This window comes from Amphiura filiformis, chromosome 14 (genome assembly GCF_039555335.1).
Source record: "Amphiura filiformis chromosome 14, Afil_fr2py, whole genome shotgun sequence".
Taxonomy (NCBI): domain Eukaryota; kingdom Metazoa; phylum Echinodermata; class Ophiuroidea; order Amphilepidida; family Amphiuridae; genus Amphiura; species Amphiura filiformis.
The window spans coordinates 10,197,452-10,216,515 of NC_092641.1; the positions used below are offsets into that span (position 1 = coordinate 10,197,452).

General features: G+C 33.3%; 1 protein-coding gene across 1 annotated transcript in view; it reads left to right on the forward strand.

Moving 5' to 3' along the window:
- Nucleotides 1-6,911: 6,911 nt before the first annotated feature.
- LOC140169176 (uncharacterized) overlaps nucleotides 6,912-19,064 on the forward strand; it is a 46,193-nt gene continuing 34,040 nt past the window's right edge. Inside the window, exon 1 of the mRNA XM_072192433.1 lies at nucleotides 6,912-6,924. Within this exon, the coding sequence (XP_072048534.1) occupies nucleotides 6,912-6,924 (13 nt within the window). The remainder of the gene's footprint in view (nucleotides 6,925-19,064) is intronic.

Genomic DNA, 19,064 nt, shown 5'->3' on the forward strand with positions numbered 1-19,064 from the left:
CGTACCACAAATAACGGAATATAATTTGCAGCATTATATTTAATATGATAAGACCAATACCTGTATAGTTGTAGAATAAAATGACTGTTGCGAAGTGAAGTGTTTTCCATATTAACTTAAAAGTAATTGATTTTAATGCACAATGTACGTTGTTGTATTTAAGGTGCGAGGCTTACTTTTCAAACAATGAAGCTGGCGGCAAACCACGTAGAGATAACTAACGAAAATGGATACGTGGCGCTATGAACTATGGGAATGAATGATTTGAAAAGAGGCATCTCCTGGATTTATCGTCGCATTGTATGAACTAATTTGTAAATATCGGTTCTCTAGTATTTATTTCTAGTTAATTTTTTGTTTAATTTTCTTTTTTGAAATTTATAAAAAGCAAACATGTAATTGTTCATTCTTTTGGTTTGATGAATATACTTGATAAAAATATGGAGCAATAAAGAAGTAATCTTTATTGTTAAAATGAAAGTAAATTTTTTAATCTCATTTTGAACATTTGATTTTTTTACCTATTACAAATGTGAGTGGACGCGGCGAATCAGCCGTAAACTCGGCAAATTGTATTCTGAGTTAAAGTGTAAAATGTAGGTGAAGGTCGTATTCGTAGGTGTTTCTATTCGTTGCGACAAGTATCTTATCAAATGGTGTTTAAATCAATCAATAATAATACTGCTGAAGAGGATAATAAGCTTCTACCTATTTCTATAGAATAGTTTTGATAGAATAGAACCGATAAAAAAATACAATTTTGTCGAAGGAACAGAGTTCAACAAATCATAACCCCGCTTTTGGATATCGTTTGAAGTCAAATGATATACCATTTTAAAGCTTATGGTATATATTTTCTAAACACGAAATAAAACAAAATTGACCGGGGCTGACATTACGGCTGATTCGCCGCGTCCAGTCACAAATATTATGTTTGTCAAGCTATTCATATTTATATATTTATAAATGTAATTTCTGAAGTTCCTTGCTTTCTACGACATTAACTGTAGGAGCATATAAAAATCTACCTTTAAGGTGGTACTACACCCCCTGATCAATTGTGTGACTAATGTTGCATTTGTCTCAAAAAAATAACTACACACTGGTAACAAAAGTTATGTATAATTTATTAGAATCCAATTACTTCACTGAAATTTCAGTGATTCAAGACAAGTGGTTCATTATATATTTCAAGATATGAGGTACATTCTAGCGGTACCTCTTTTCTTATCATAAACGTACCGCTTGTCTTGAGTCACTGAAATTCCAGTGTAGTAACTCGATTCCTTGCCCCTATAACATGTATAATATACATAAATTTTGTTACCAGTGTGTTATTATTTTTTGAGAAAAATGCAACCACCTTAATTTCTGCATTTGCCTTTTCTTACTTTGTAAATGAATGAATACAAACGCTTCTCCTTAATTAATTGCTTAGTGGTCAAGAAAGCTATTTTGAACAACATTATTTTTTATCTGCAGATTGAAAATTGAAGGACATTTGCAAAGATCTTCACAAATAGCTCAGTAGATTAATTAATCACAACAACAACAACAACAACAAACAACAACTTTCATCATTTCGAAAACAAAAACTGATCAATCGAGCCACGTTTTCCAAACAATCAAGCAACCTTGGAAAACAAATTACGTCGAAATATTAGTCCCTTTATTTCGATGTGTCCTCACGGTCATTGGCTTCGACAGTAATCACTTCCACTTGTGTTCACACATTATTTTAAAGTATGTGCCAATAATAGCAAACTATTGACTTTACACGATTGCCCTAAGATAACCATTTTGGATACGCACGAGTATGTCTTGTTTTAATACGTAAGTACATTTTGTTACATTTTTCAAGGAGTAATATGTAATATGTTTCATTTGACTTAACATTCTATATATAGGGCATATAAACACACTTACATGGCATTGTAAAGATGATATTATGTTTAAGTATAACATTAATAAACGATACGTTATTACATTACATATTATATAGTCCTTGTAGTTATTGATACCGATGTCACTCTGTCATGCGGATATTAAAGGAAAGTTGGTAAGATTACAACGATATGTTAGCGGCTGCCGGCACAATATTGATATGAATATCATAAAACATGTCTTGCTGACTTTGGTGTAAGATTTTTTGCAGGTGAGACCGGGCCTGCACGGTAGCGTTTGTCCATTCGTTCTTCTTTTATCCAGGTCCGTTTTGGTATGTCTTTCATGCACGTAATTTCCTCACTGTTGTTATTAAGAAATATAATGCTCTATATACTTACTATTGTATAAACGTAAGTTAGTACAATATGTTTCAGTGACATACCGTTCGTAAAATAAATCCAATTTGAGAGCAGAGATATAAATAGATTAGTGAAGTATTGTAGTTGTATAGTATGATGTGTTACCTTAAAGCAAAATATGACACACCCACTATAAAACTGTCTCCATATGAAATATATTTTTGTATAAGCCATTAGGTTATAATTCGCATTATTTACAAACCGGTGCTTACCTATGCTTACCAGGGTTCGGTTTTTGCCAACAAAGTGGCAATAACGGGCAAAAACCTATTTCTGCCAGTTTAAACTGGTTTAAACCGGCAAAACTGGCAAAAACTGGCAAAAACTCATAATTATATAGTCAGTCAAATATCAAAAAGTAATACAGAAAGCTCATAAACAGTAACACACAACTTTCAATGAATCATTCAACATATATTTTGTCTCATCAAGTCCTTAAAATGAAAAAGTTTTGAATTTGATAAGTCGCATTTCAGTTAAATGCACTGGTGAGCAATGAAAACCCATGCCTTTTATTTCTTAATATGTTACTAATAGTTACAAAATATGGCCTTGTTACACTCAGAAAAGTATTTTTGCAACTTAATAATTTGTTTTGAGATGAAAAAAGTAAACTATATATCACTTTTTTAGTTTTTGCCATTTTTGCCGGCAAAAACTGTTTTTGCCAAGTGGTTAAAACCGCGGTTAAAACCGCGTTTTTTTCCACCTGCGGCAAAAACCTGCGAACCCTGATGCTTACATATACTTGCGAACATGCACTTAAAATAGCTTAAAATAATCATGTTCACTATGTTAAATCCTATTTACCAATTCAAACACGTCGCGAAGTAAGAGCAGAGCTCTATCGCAGGTGCGATACCGCCTTTGGCCTATCATTGCACACATTTACATGCATTCCCTACACACCCCACCCATCCTCTCTCATGCTCACACCCCACATAACACAACACATTGGGAACCAGCCATTTGATGAACTCTTTCTCGCCCTAGTTCTCCTCGTTTCCCTCTCTCTCTCTTTCTCTGTCTCTCTCCCCCCTCTCTAAACGATATCTCTTTCACTATGTTCATTTATTTGTCCTTATGTCTATATATATATGTCTGCCTTCCTCCTCCCCCCCCCCTTCCCTCCCTCCATCCCTCCCTTCTCTTTCTTGTTGAATGCCTAGTTTATTGTGTAGGAGAATTATTTTCCCATTTTTTTTGAATAAATTGAGAATATTCTTGCTATCATGCCGTTGACAAACACTTATTGACGACACGTGCATCACACGTGGTTGACATCCAGCTATAGAATTGTTGGATGGTCAAGTTTTGGTCAAGGTCAAATTCTAACTCAGGCGTAAGATGTTTGATTAACACTTAATCTCGTCATTAATCGATGTGCACGTTAGCTGTGTTCGGTGTAACTAGGCAGTTAAACACCAAGCTCCACATTTACACGTATCCTCCCACACCACCCCCCCCCCCCCACATCCCCACTACAAATCCACCACACACACAGCAGTTTAATTAAAGCACTTGCTTTTTCTCCTTGATTTCGATTTTCATATTATGTTTTTCTAAAATTGGAAAAATAATCGATATTACATAAACCAAACACGAAAGTCACCATCGCCAGAACAGAGTTTGTTTCTTGTCAAGAAAAATTAAATAATATTAATTTCACCCATAAAGTAATGTACTTATATAAGTTTGGTCATGTCATCCATTATATTTCCTTATCCAGATATTTTTACATAAAATAAATACTTTTAAATGTTTATTTAAAATACCTAAATTAAACCTCTATTGTTAGCACTGGTGGTTCGAATATACGACATTGCATTTAGCAAATATCCACAATCAATTATTGTACAGTTGAATTTTAATCAGCATTGAAAATGGCGGTAAAGTCACTATAATCACAACTGTGAAAGCGTAATATATTTGAATGTTGAAGGACATAAACATAAACGTAAGGGATAATTATATTTAAAAAATCTCATTATTTCTTGGAATTAAAAATGGCAAAGAGGGAGAAAACAGCAATACTGAAAAGAAACTCCGATTAATTTTGTGTTTCTGTATTAGTGCCCGGATACGTAGCTATATCACCTCAAAAATAAGCACAGCAGAAACACATTTTTAAATGTATCTACATGAACGCGCACAAGGGCGGTTTAAAAGCATCAGTCAAGTTACATAGACTGGTGCAGAATTGGCTCAGATTTGATTGCAAAGGTGGTTTCTAGAAAATTGGTAAATTTGTTTTGCTGTAAACCCCCTTACATCCACAAAAGGCGCGATATTAAAAACATAATAAATAAATAGGCAGGCTTGAAAATTGTACCAAACCTATTATTTTACTTTCTATTCATCAACACTTTATCCAAAACCAAAATGAATCAAATCGAACAAGTAATACTTATTGCACAATTAAAAAAAGCTGTTTTTCTCAAAAAGTAGATGTAAGGCCTTTGCAACAAAATTCTTCAAATATTGAGTATTGAAGTAGTAATGATATTAAGCGTGAATATATTTGTTTCCTATAGAGCAGAATGACACACCCACTAACTAACACTCTCCATAGCTTAGAATTCGTATTTTTCGGGTGGATTGTTTTCACATTTTTTTTACAAACTTTGCAGCAATGCAGCTACTTCACACATCTTCACACCACATCCTATGGTAATAATTTACTGAGTTGATTAACGGTTATCTCTCCATATACATCCACCTTAGCTGTTTTTCCATCTCTCTTCTTTCTTTCTTTCTATTTCCTTCCCATTCTCTCAGCTTGCTCTTCCTGTCTGACTCCTGTTGTTTTGAATATGTGATGTGAACTAAAGCAAAATCAGTCGAAGTCGGAAATATAGCCAAGCAAAGGAAATAATTTTTATTCTGTTTCCTGCTGTTTTGGAAACTCTTCAACATCTCATATCTTTGGACAAAATTATCCATTTTCAGTGGGGTTTTCTGCAAAATGTAGCTATTAAATGCTTTATACATCCTAATAGAAATTGAATATTGAATATTTCCGAATTCAGACTGATTTTGCTTGATTACACCACATATATGCTTCCAACGATGGATATCAACCGTAAACACCCCGCAACCACACTCTCGGAATGAACTGTACCTTCTGGAATGGTAATTGTTTATTATTTTAATCCCTAAACCAACAACAATCAAACAATTTATGTTATTGTATAACAAGACAGCATTCATAGCCGTTTTTTTTAAATATTGACTGTTTTGTTCTAAAGACTTTGACAATAATAGGTAATTTTGAACCAAGAATAAAATACAACAATCAATGGTCTGTATCTGAAATCACAAGCACTGAGTATTAGACATGGCCAACAACTCAATGCACTTTCTTTTAACTTGTGGAATGGATTAACAATGACGCATGATTTTCAAATCACTGTAATTGAAGAACAGATTCTCTAAAATTAATTTAAAAAATATACTTTATCACTCGAAAATATAAACCATTACATTCCGTTTTTTACGGAATCAAAAGTATTTCTTACTTTCTACTTTTTACTTAGATATACCGAACAATTGAATAATTACCTTTCAATAAATTTCTCATCTTAAATTAGATTATATTCCTGGCAAATTCCAAATAGGCTCCAAATAATTATCGACCATTAGAATAACAACAATTGATGACACTTACATCGCAAGTCGATGACATCAAGCTATAGAGTTATTAGATGGTCAAGATTTGGTCAAGGACAAACTTTATTTCAGGCGTAAAATCTTTGATTTACTCTCCGTCTTGTCATTAATCAATGTACACAGTAGCTGTATCCAATGTAACAACGGCTAGGTAAACAATCCATCCTATTCGCCGACCGTACGGTCATCTCAAAACGAGATTCTACCCACAAAGTACGTGTTGCATGGGCGTACGCCTGTTAAACGCGTGCTTTAAAAATTGTCGTGCACGCTTGTAAAGGCCTTCTGGCGCGTTGCTAGTATAGCGCGAAAAACAAAAATGCAATTTTTGCCCATTCGTTTGCAAGGATGACCTCGTTTTGGTAGCAAGATGGCGGATCCGTGCAAAGGGTGAATATCACAGAATTCTAATATACAGCTCATACGCACGTATTCTTTACCCACCAGCACACCCCCACCGCCACACACATCCCACACAACGATTAAATAACTGCCCTTGCCTTTCATTTACCGAAAAGAATACAGTCCTATCGTAAGATTGCCGCATACTAGTATGTTTTTCCCAAATTTGAAAAATAATTGAAATATATAAATTAAATTACAATAATATTTATTATTTATTTATTTATCAATATTCTGAACTCATTAATCCCATACCGAGCGAGGCCTGCCTATCTATAATAATGTTTAGAAATCCTCGCTTTGTGTAAATCCTCGCTCTGTCATTTTTCATCACAATTCCTCGCTTTGAATGGGCACTCCAACTCAGACTTGAGTGTTTTTGTAAAAATTTATCAATGCACGTAATAAAACCAAAAGCTACAACACGCAATTAACAAGAGCTTTATTCCTCTATGTCATTTGAAGATTAAAGCAAGTAATGAAATTATTCTTACTTTTATGCTACTCCTACAACGTTTATATACCGACTGCTTAATGCCAGAAGTGGGTAAGTGCAATAGCTGCCATGTGTAGCTGCCGTGTAGATGAGTACAATAAATTGCCAAAAGTTCACAGGGCAGCTATTGTACTTAACCCACTTCTGGCATTGAGCATGTCGATATCACTAGGATCCACAACATGCTCATCTACCAGGGGAACAGTTCTTAAACCCCAATACATTTGTACATTTATTGAATGACCTTTGAAGATTTGGGTACAAAAAATCATACTCTGTAACATGAGGTCAAATTTTGCACTATGATTATGTAATTGAGATTATTGGACTATGCCATTGGGATGAGGCTCTTGTGGTCCATAGTGTATGCTTTCAAGGTGATAACGACTTCATCGCTTAATCATCATTTTCACTACTGATTAAAGTTATTGTATATTGATCGCGGAAATTGAATGAAAATGCAATGGCGTATACTGAATCATATTAGAGTTTTCATTTAGGTATTAAATTGTTTCTTTTTCAAGCTAAAAGATATGAGTAAGGAAATAGAGGATGAAAATATTTATTTTACAGGTGAAATAACTGATTGGTTAATAGCAGCATTGATTACTTTTATTTTCTTGTTAAAAAGGCATCTATTTTGTGGGGATGGTAATTATGTTGTTTGTGAGATTTTTGTGTGTGGGATGTAGGGGGGTGGGTGGGGGTGTGTGTGAAGTGTGTAGGGCGCCCTCTCTTTTAATGGACTTCCACGTAATAGGCACATATTGGGACGCGTATAGCCCCATTACCTACTTAACGTAGAATATTTGATGTAACATATCTACGTTATTTAACATATTCCCATTGTATTTCCACTAATGTTTAAGTTGTAACGAATGTTTGATGACGTATTACGTTGAACATCATGCAGTTATTGTTAACTACATGTATGCACACAACACAGGGGCATTCACATAGGTAATTGACCCGTACTAGTAGCGCTGTGCTGTGGGTATAGGAGATGAACTAGTTAGCGTCATATATCAAAAAGTATAAAAGCTCTGATTTTAGTACTTTCTCTATGTTTCTCAATTACTTATTCTTTTAAAAATATCTGAATTTTTAATCCGGTACAAGCTTTAATAACGGGGGAGCATGCATTTGCATGAGAAAGGAAATCTACCATCTTATCCAAACTCCCGTGTTAATCCAATGCACATTTTGCTTCACCGGGCCGCCATGACTTGGTCGCGTTTGGAAGAGGAGTGCCACCAAACCGTAATAGGTACAAATTTAGTACTTTCTGTCAATCAAGTATGGTTTATTTTCTACTTGTCAATCTTTAAATTATTAGCATAGTCCTTATAATAACGGTGGAGCGCCTTGATGAGTAAATGATAGCAAACCAGTGAAAAATCCCCAAAACTCAGTCAGTGGAGCTCCATCCGTACATGTCAATAGCGTCATTATCGATTGGATTAGTCGACCGTAGCGGACAATTTTATCGCTCATTGGATTAATATTATCACGTGGTAAGTAATGTGCATTGGACAATCGATTACTATAATGGTTTAGTACTGCATATTTCGGTTTAATCTTCACTAAGCGGGTTTATGGCTGAAAAGGTCACGGTGAATTTGCCGTGGACAAAACTGCACTATGATATCCGGTAGAAATGTATTATCGATTTTGTGCCGGTCGAAATTTATGTTTATTTGTTGTCTTGTTTAATTGTAACAATTGATTTTAATGAGTTTGTCTTATTTCAAAAGCTGATTACGTTAGACTGATGGTCTTATTGTTCAATGTCTTCATTGCACAAATAACATGCGTAGTTGTAGATAACAAAGGATTCAGTCTATGATTACGATACCTCTGCCTTAAATATTGTCGCTTCATTCATTCCCATTACGCACAAGGTGCTAAGTGATGACTAACAAGTATGATATAAACCATGTCATCCTCATTTGCCCCCACCCCCCATTCTGTCCTTGTCTTATCTAAAACTAAGGTGGGGCTAATCAGAAATCTCCTCGGAGTTTTATAGGTAACATTCCTTGAATTTGCCTGTTCATTACTAAAGTCTCATCGGACCATTAAGTTTCCTACAAACAGATTTCAGATTCATTGCAGACAATGTCAATTTTACCCAACTTCCTGCACGCCCACCAATAGGTTTGCAAGGAGCTCAATTCCTTTTCCTTACTTAATTGGGTTACTTTAAGTATCTCTCATAATTCTGCCTCATCTCCAGCAATTTTTGCAGGGTTTTTTGTTTCTTGTTTTAGCTGTACTGACCTGACTTGTTCTTTATATTTATTTATGTTATAATACATTACCTTATTATTGTTCTTTGCTTATTTATTTTGTGTACAATTTAATTCGGCCTCAAGGCCGCCATTTTGTGCGAATAAAATCTTAAATATCAGATATTTATGTAAGATTTGAATACAATACATGTAGTATAAATGTTCAACTTAGCATTTTGTGGGGATCGAAAGATTTGTCGTGTCCACTTCCGATTCCGTGGCATAGCACTAGCCTACCACATTATATTCATCTTACTAATTATAATGAAACCTTGCGTATTGGAATTGTGGAGCATTACATGTATCTCATTATTCGTGATACCATGGATACTACGTCAGGGAAACCTACTGAAGCTTAAGAGCAATAGTGACACACAACACAATACACACGTAGTGCAGACGTAGTGATATATAGTCTTCTTTCTTCCTTAGATGTTCTTATACTTTATTTTGAAACTAAACAACGGATTTTATAAAAGATGGACGGATGCAAGATTTGTTGACTATATATAAATTCTACTTAATATGGTAGCATGATGTATAAATTGGACGAGCAGTAGTAGATATAGTGGATTGCGCTTTCTGTATTAAAAGGTAAGCTTCCTTTGATGTTCATATAGAAAACCCAATAAAGCACGTGGGTTTGACTTCTTTTACTATTATAGGAAAATATAACTAACGCCATGCACATACTACTCATTTATTTGTCGCTAGGGCCTTGTCTGCTATGCACACATTTTAGTACTTAGGCGACGAGAAAAAAGAAAACCCTGTTCTACGGGCCCGAACGGCCCAGATTTTACAAGAATTGGGAAACACTTTTTTTATGTATAGAATGCCTATACAAATTTCGAAAATATCAGGAACAATTGGGGGGGGGGTAGTATTTCCTCAAATTGCAAGATATTTATATATTTTGGAGATTTTGGGGTCATTTGTACACAAAAATATTTGGAAAATCTAAATGTTTGTACACTAAAACTAAAATTCACCCGGGTTCATACTATTTTGCCTGTATTTACTAGTATTACGCATTCTATAGTTCTATGTATGTGGTGTTTGTATGCGATTAATGATTTATATGGAAACTCAAATATTCAATATCTTAGACCAGTTGTTCCCAATTGTGGGTGTCGTGGCCTCTTCCAAATGGGGTCGCGGGACATGCCGGGAAAATTCATATAAGTGCAACAAATTACAGGGTACCATCCAAATGGGGTCGCGGGACATGCCGGGAAAATGCATCTAAGTGCAACAAATTACAGGGTACCATCGTATTGTTAATGTAAACCATATTTTGACATTATAGCATTAAAATTGCACATTTTTGTGCGCTTCGCGCGCATTTGTCCCAGTCAAGTCATTTTGGTAGCAGGACGACATTTGAAATTGTGCCCTTTTGGAAATGTTCCGCTGACAAGTTTCGATAAGTAACAGCATTTGATATAAAATTGGGTCGATTGAACTCATATTTATTGGTCGAGCTATGAGTTTTAAAATGTTGGAGTCCAATATTTTAAAACTCATAGCGAGACCAATAAATATAGGGCGTAAAGCATCCAATGTTATCATTATTATGTTTTCGATCCAATATTTTCACACACTTGGACTCACCCCAACATAATAATGGGTCGCGCCATATTTTTCTTATGGAATTTGGGTCACGGGAAACAAAGTTTTTACTGTTATCTATATGTTACTTATAAACAGAAAACGTTATACAGAAAAAGTTTATGTTGGGTTAAATAAAGGGTATAAAACGTTTTAATAACATTCAGAGAACATTCTAACATTCTGCGAAAATGTTTGCCCACAAATATTTTGCAATAACATTGTGTATATATTTTTAAAATATTGTTATAGTGCTTTTTCATATAAAACATTTATATAGCCCAGCATTTAAATGTTATTAAAACATTCTTACCATAACCAAAACGTTTTTATAAGGTACTCGTTTCTAACATTTTAAAAACATTATTGTGTTTGCTGGGTTGACGTAAACTGAAATGAAAATAGATTTTCAATTCTCAAAATTTTCCTCATAATACAATGAAAAACAAAAGAAATATATCTACAGATCCTAATAAAACAAAGTCAAACATAAGAATATCTTTTTTCTAGATGCTTGTTTTCAATTCTTATGATTTTCCTCATAATACAATGGAAAACAAAAGAATTAGATTTTCAAATCCTAACAAAACAAAGTCAAACATAAGAATAATTTAAAAAAGAATACAATTTTTTTTCTTTTGTTTTTTTTATTGTATTATGAGGAATATTATGATAATTGAAAATAAGCATCTGGAAAAAAGTTATTCTTATGTTTGACTTTGTTTTAGTAGAATTTGAAAATCTAATTCTTTTGTTAAATCTAATCTCTTTTTTCAACACTATATAGCATAAATAATAGAATGAATTATGGGTCTGTTTGTCTGACAAATGGAGTTAGAATTCTTGTGTTTTGTAAAGTGTCACTTTGTCATGTCATTGTGCAAGGTTTTTATATTTAACCTGATTAAAATGTCTCGAGACTGGAAATATATTTACCATTGACATCTAAAAAAAGAAGTTTATTTCTAATAATTATACTCTCGCCAAAACAAGTTATTGATCAACTAAGTAAACACCAGAAAAATCGCAATAAAGAACGGAATGATAATGATTCCTATTTCACAGAGCAGTGCATCGAAACGTCACTGTCACTCAATTTTTCTATGTCTCCACCATTTTGATTGTCAATCCATTTTGATTGGTAACATCAGCCCAAACATTTTTGTCACATATTTGGTCATCTCTTAATAATAAAACTCTGTTTTCAGAAAATATGCTAATTTAAAGGGTTTATGCAACCAACATTTAGGCCAATACATTTTCTGTGAAACGATTTGTGTTCGCCGGCGGGAAATAACTAAATTTAAGAAACAAAATGCAAATCTGACGTAAGCAAACGAATAAGGTAGTCGAAAGTCCACGATGCAATATGCATTTAGATGCGTTGAATTTGATCATTGATGCAAACTGCTATCTCTTTTTTCACACTATATAGCATAAATGATAGAATATGGGTCTGTTCGTCTGACAAATGGAGTTAGAATTCATATTTACGCATGTGTTTTGTAAAGTGTCACTTTGTCATGTCATGGTGCAAGGTTTTTATATTTAACCTGATTAAAATGTCTCGAGACTGGAAATATATTTACCATTGACATCTAAAAAAAGACGTTTATTACTAATAATTATACTCCTCGCCAAAACAAGTTATTGATCAACTAAGTAAACACCAGAAAAATCGCAATAAAGAACGGAATGATAATGATTCCTATTTCACGGAGCAGTGCATCGAAACGTCACTGTCACTCAATTTTTCTATGTCTCCACCATTCTGATTGTCAATTGATTTTGATTGGTAATATCAGCCCAAACATTTTTGTCACATATTTGGCCAACTCTTAATAATAAAACTCTGTTTTCAGAAAATATGCTTATTTAAAGGGGTTTATGCAACCAAAATTTAGGCCAATACATATTCTGTGAAACGATTTGTGTTCGCCGGCGGGAAATTAACTAAATTTAAGAAACAAAATGCAAATCTGACGTAAGCAAACGAATAAGGTACTCGAAAGTCCACGATGCAATATGCATTTAGATGCGTTAAATTTGATCATCGGTGCAAACCGCTATCTCTTTTTTCAACACTATATAGCATAAATAATAGAATGAATTATGGGTCTCTTTGTCTGACAAATGGAGTTAGAATTCATATAATTATACACATGTGTTTTATAAAGTGTCACTTTTTCATGTCGTTGTGCAAGGTTTTTATATTTAACCTGATTAAAATGTCTCGAGATTGGAAATGTGTTTACCATTGGTATCTAAAAACAGAAGTTTATTTATACTCCTCGCCAAAACAAGTTATTGATTTGATCAACTAAATAAACACCAGAAAAATCTCAATAAAGAACGGAATGACAATGATTCCTATTTCACAGAGCACTGCGAATGTCTGTCACTCAATTTCTCTATGTTTCAACCATTTTGATTGTCAATCATGTGTGTGTTAATTTCATTTATAAAATACATGTTATTCGTTTTCTCAAGCATATTGATTGGTTGAGCACGGTGATACATGCATTCATGCTTTCAATCATATTTCAAACCCCGAGGCTTCATAATTGGCTTTCATAAGTTGTCTGAAATCATAGGTAATGTCAGTCATGTGGAATAGTATTGTTAACCCTTGTAAATAACATAAAGTATAAAAAAATCTTTGTGTTATTGCCTGGGTGTTGTTTATTTTCTGTACCTCGATAATTTTATGTAATAATAATAATATTAAAATCGAATATAATGTTTTTACTAGCTGGTAAATAAAATATTGCTTTCGTAATTTTCAGACAGCTTTTATTGTTAAAAGGCATATATAATAAAACACAAAACGTTTTCGACATCATTCGCAAAAGGTTTTAAAAGGTTGTCAGAAAACGTGTAAATGTCGGGTTATATAAAGGGTATATTAAGAGTATAAAACGTTTTCATAACCTAACCTTATAAAAAAATTTTTTTGATAATCTACTGCTCAGCAAACAAAAATGTTTTATAGAAAACATTTAAATGTCGGGTTATATAAAGGGTATAAAAACGTTTTAATAACATTCCAAAAACATTCTTGAAAACTTGATACAAAACATTCTAAACAAAATGTTATTTTGGGGTTGAAAAAATATTTTGCGAAAAATTTTTGCCCAAAATATTTTCAATAACGTTTTAAAAACGTTTTCGTGACCTTTATATATCCCGACATTTAAATGTTATTAAAAGGTAACATTTTAAGAACATTTCTGTGTTTGCTGTGTTCAAATATTTTAACATAATGTTATTTAAGTATTGACACAATATTTGGCAAACATGTTTGCAAAAATAGTTTACAATAACATTTTTTGAAAACATTTAAAAATATTGTTGTAGTGTGTTTTCATACAAAACGTTTTAAAACGTTATCATGACCTTTATATAACATGACATTTTAATGTTATTAAAACGTTTTTACCTAAACCAAAAGCCAAAATATAACTTATTTAAAATGTTTTTAAAACGTTTTAAAAATTTGTGTTTGCTGGGAAGTTGCATTAATTATATATAATAATTGCAGTTGTTGTGAATAAAGAATACGTCTTCTTATATTTCTTTATAATGAGATGTAAGAATGACCTTGTTGATCACTTTCGGATGTAAAGCCATGTTACATGAATTAAAGCAACACAACATTGAGGTAAAGTGAAGTTAAATAAATGTAGGTGTTGTATCTTTTATATATGAAAGAATTGACAAAAGGAAGAAAACGGCAGTGTTGATAAATATGAAGCAATCTACCTCTTACCCTGATCAGGTCGTGTGTATTTTTAATCATCATATGATATATCTTATTCTGACTATTTTGACACCCCTCTGGATCTGCTGCGACCTTTACAAACAAATGTGTATAAGCGCAGCATGTAAATGGGTCGAAACAGATATTTCATTTATGAAAACATTTTTACTCAGTCAGTGTTGCTTAATTTTAGAATAGTGGATTCTGTTCCAAGTGTAAATTAATGTACTGTAATATTGTGCAAGTGGGAATAACTGAGAAGTTTTGTTGAATATAAAGCTCGATTAATCTGCACTATCATCCTGGCGATCGTAAAAATCATCTAGATTCAGATTTTGGTACCTTGTCATACATAACTATACACACTCATAGAAATGACTTGTTCGCCTTGTTGGCGCAATTCAAAAGGAGTAAGTTTGGACAACTCAAAAATAGTGTAAAAGTTGCCAAAACAAAATTCATTTTAGCTATCCGAATGCTGAAAAAGCTCAAAAAGTTCCGTCAAATAATCAACTTTGTTTGCATTACTTAAAAAGTTGATGTAAGTCGTTGCGTCAACTTTTTAAGTAATCCCAACTTCTGAATTCAAGTTCAGGGAACTTAGAAAAATAAACAAGGTTCAAAGAACCAATTAGTTGAGTTATTGTAACTCAACATGTAAGTTGATGTAACTCGTTCATATTAAGTTACTGGTACTTACTGTTTTGAGTTATTCCAATTTATTACTTTGTTACTTAATTCACGTAATTGGATCATTTTCTGCACAATTAGCAGTATTCAAATATTTATTTTTGTAATCAGTGCAAAATTTTGTATACTATAGCACACCTCTAGAAAATTATGCTAACCTAGTTTTAATTTCTGAGTTGTAACAACTCAATAAAGTAAGTGCAAATGAGTGCGCCCAACATAATGATATCGAGTCAGCGTTACTCAAAATTGTACACGTGGACATTACTCGGAAAGTTGACGCAACGACTTACATCAACTTACTGAGTAATGCCAACGAACAATTTCTATGAGTGGTTCAGCTGAAAGCCGTATATTTAAAGGAGTGATCTTAGCATCCACTTTTTATGACATTTTTAGTAGATATCCACAAAAAAAGCTTATTCCCAAAATGTCAATGTGTTGTAATTTCGTTCTGGTATACCAGAACGAAATTCGAATTTCACGATATCTTTGCTAAACGAATTAATCTGCAAGAACTTTTTTTGTACATAAACATTATGTAGCCAGCGGTTTCCAGTGATATAAAAATCTCAACTTTTTTGAGAAAAGTAGGGGATGATGCTGTAGATCACGAAATGCCCTTTTAAGACAAAATTAGGGCATTTACATGAATACGTAATGTATATGCTGACATTATATAAATTAGCTATATGTATTGAATGAGGCTTCAACTTCGTCAATACTGCCGTTTTCGTCGTTTTTTGCCAAATTTTGCATTTCGAAAATACCAAATGATAATTTGAATGACTTATCCTTTACTTATAAGCAATTTATAAACAATTTTAATTGTTTAACCTTGCGCTGGGATCACTGAATGATCACTTTAAGTCGTGTTTGATCTTATCACTTGATCTTATATAGCATTTTATAATACAAATATTATACGATGATTTTTTTTTTAGATTTTCTGATTTAACATTTTACATTTTTGCATATAAAAAATATGGATTCAATTAAAACCATCATCATCTCACCATTGTGACAAAACTGTATTAAAAAGCGACAAAATAGAATGGTTAACCTAGAAACTTCTACTTCTTATTCGATTCTAGACACAAATCCATTTGTCAAAAATCATAGTTATATTAGTGAGCTAAAAATACATACGCATACTGATAATAAACCATAATACAACACGCCCATTTCAAGTGGTTTTCTACTCAAAACTATTTTTATCTAAAAGGTTTGATGGAAAGACAAAGATGACAGCTATAATACAGGGTGATTTAAAATGAACTGTACCCAAATTCAAAAATAAAAATAAAATACTTACCGACATTTAAATAATTTGTGTTTCTAAGCTGTAACAGGATAATATGTTTCCTATTATTGGTGAAAAATTCATGTCTTTACCTCAAATGGTTTTGAAGAAAAGTACATTTTTATCAAACACACCAATTTTGTTACTGCGGTAGAGAACACGGATAAACTTAGTTCCATGTGTTGGTTTAAAAATGCGATGATAAATTGAAAATGCGATATCTTCTGACCACATCTTAAAACCACTTATTATCAAAATTCAAATTTTCTAGTACAGAACACTTATCACTGCTTTCTATGATAGTTTTTTGATATGTACAATCTCCGCGAAAATATATAAAAAATGGGTTAAGTTGGGTACAGTTCATTTTAAATCACCCTGTATAGTTTTACGCACTGACATAATGTTGTTTTACATTTTTATTTTTTGGATAATGGTCGCAACACATTGATTTTACGCTATGTTTACTTATCTGTGCAGGTTGGTTTTATTCGAGACGACAATCCTATCTCTGCTCAAAATCAATGTATATATGGATTTGACACATTAAGAGGAAATGGATACTGCAACGAAGATGCTGATAGCTTTTGGTTGCTTTTTGGTAATTTTCTATACAATTTCAGCTGAAAGATGTTCAGGTAAGGCAATTATTATTTTACTCATTTAATTCACAAACAGCTTATCGTATGCCAAATCTAAAGCATTGGAAGCAGACTTTATTTCTGCACATTATGCCACCTCACTTGTTGTAATAATAGTCCCATTGTTGGTGGCGCAGCGTAGATATTTAAATGATAGTAACCCAAGATTTGAAAGTTGCAGCAAAATCCTATTGCCTTGTATTGCAACAAATGAGGTGTCATAATGTGCAGAAAGAAAAAAAATCTGCTTTGAATGAATATCCCAAATTTTGCATACAATAAACCGTTTTGGAATAATGGTCATAAATTAAAAGTAGTTTTGGATCACTTCACATAATTGTTTGAATTATGTTTAATACACATAATGTCAAAAATCAGGTTTGGAAAAAATCATTTCAAAAGATAACACCCATCGTTGGCTTGATTTGCCTCGATTATTAAAGAATACGATACGCCTTATAAACCAATCTTGACATTTCATTATTCACTCTGAAGGCATCAACATATAGTAAGCTCAGCAGTAAGCCAAAGAATTAAGGTACCAGTTGTGTTCACCCCTATATATCCTAAATAAAAACAACTATGTCAACATTATTATTTGTTGAAATTGGTTGAAAATTAAAGAAACGGTGATCTAAAACCTAATGAAGAAACGAAATCAAAAGTTGTACTTTTGTGTTCTAATCAATGAAAGCACAACGCTAGTTTTAACGTGCTACTCAATGGAAGCGTGGCGCTACTTCTCTTGTCATGCTTGTTCACGAACGCTTTGTGTACAAATCAATAGCGCATGCAATGCAGCAAACTGCAACTTTTAAAATGGTATCTACCGTGGGTTTTTGGATTACTTCTTCAACGAATAAGGTCTTAAATTCGAGCTAAAATATGCAGCCATTGGCTGCTGTTTCCAATTATGACATATCTGTATTTGATTAGGATATACAGGAGGTGAACATAACTGGTACCTTAGTTTTTTGGCCCGGGGTGTGGGGCACATCAAAAATTTTTGGTGGGTATGCTCCCCCGGAATTTTGAGGTGGTGGGTCTTTGCGAGCTGACGGCGTACCGGTAAAAGGGAGTCATTTGGAGCTGCGAACCGGGCTATGAACAAGTAAAATGGGAGCTTTTTCAGCTCCGAACAGTGAAAATCAAGGATCTTTCTTGGCTTTTTGTTTGATAAAAAACCAGAAATATGAGGAATGATCAATTTTTGGGTCTTTTAGAGCTGAAATTATCAAAATCAAGGGTCTTTCGGAGCTCTATTTTGGTCAAATATAGGTGGTCTTTCGGAAAGGGGGGTCTTTCCAGGGGAGCATACCCGTATGGTCATTTGTGTTGAGTGCCCCCCTCCCCGGGTTTTTTGGCTTACTGTATCTTAACATTGACGTCCACATTATCAGGTATAGTCACGATCTTATAATATGACTTTACACGCTTTGGTTGTGGCCACAGCAATAATTATTTCGTTCAGAGAGATATTGTACTTGTCTCAGAATAATCTAATTCTTCTAACCATAGATTGTCTACAAAATTATGTGATATGTTGAATAAACGTTGTTTATACTATAAAATTATCGAAAGTTCAATTTTAAATAATGAGCAAAATAGTCTATATTTCCTTTGATTTACGATTCAAGTACTTGTGAAACGACTATAGCAACAACTGAATCAGTGGCGTAGATTTCATTTTGACATTTGGGGGCCGGGGGGGGTGGGGCTGAAAACATTTTCTTGAAGTAGAGTGAATTTGGAAACGGAATAAGTTTATGGTACAAATGCGAAAATTGTAACCATATTGAAGGTAAACTGATGAAATATGGAACAAAAGTGGAATAAATTCGCGCGAAGCGCGCAAATATGAGGTTAATTTGGTCAGAAACCCACATACAGGCTTC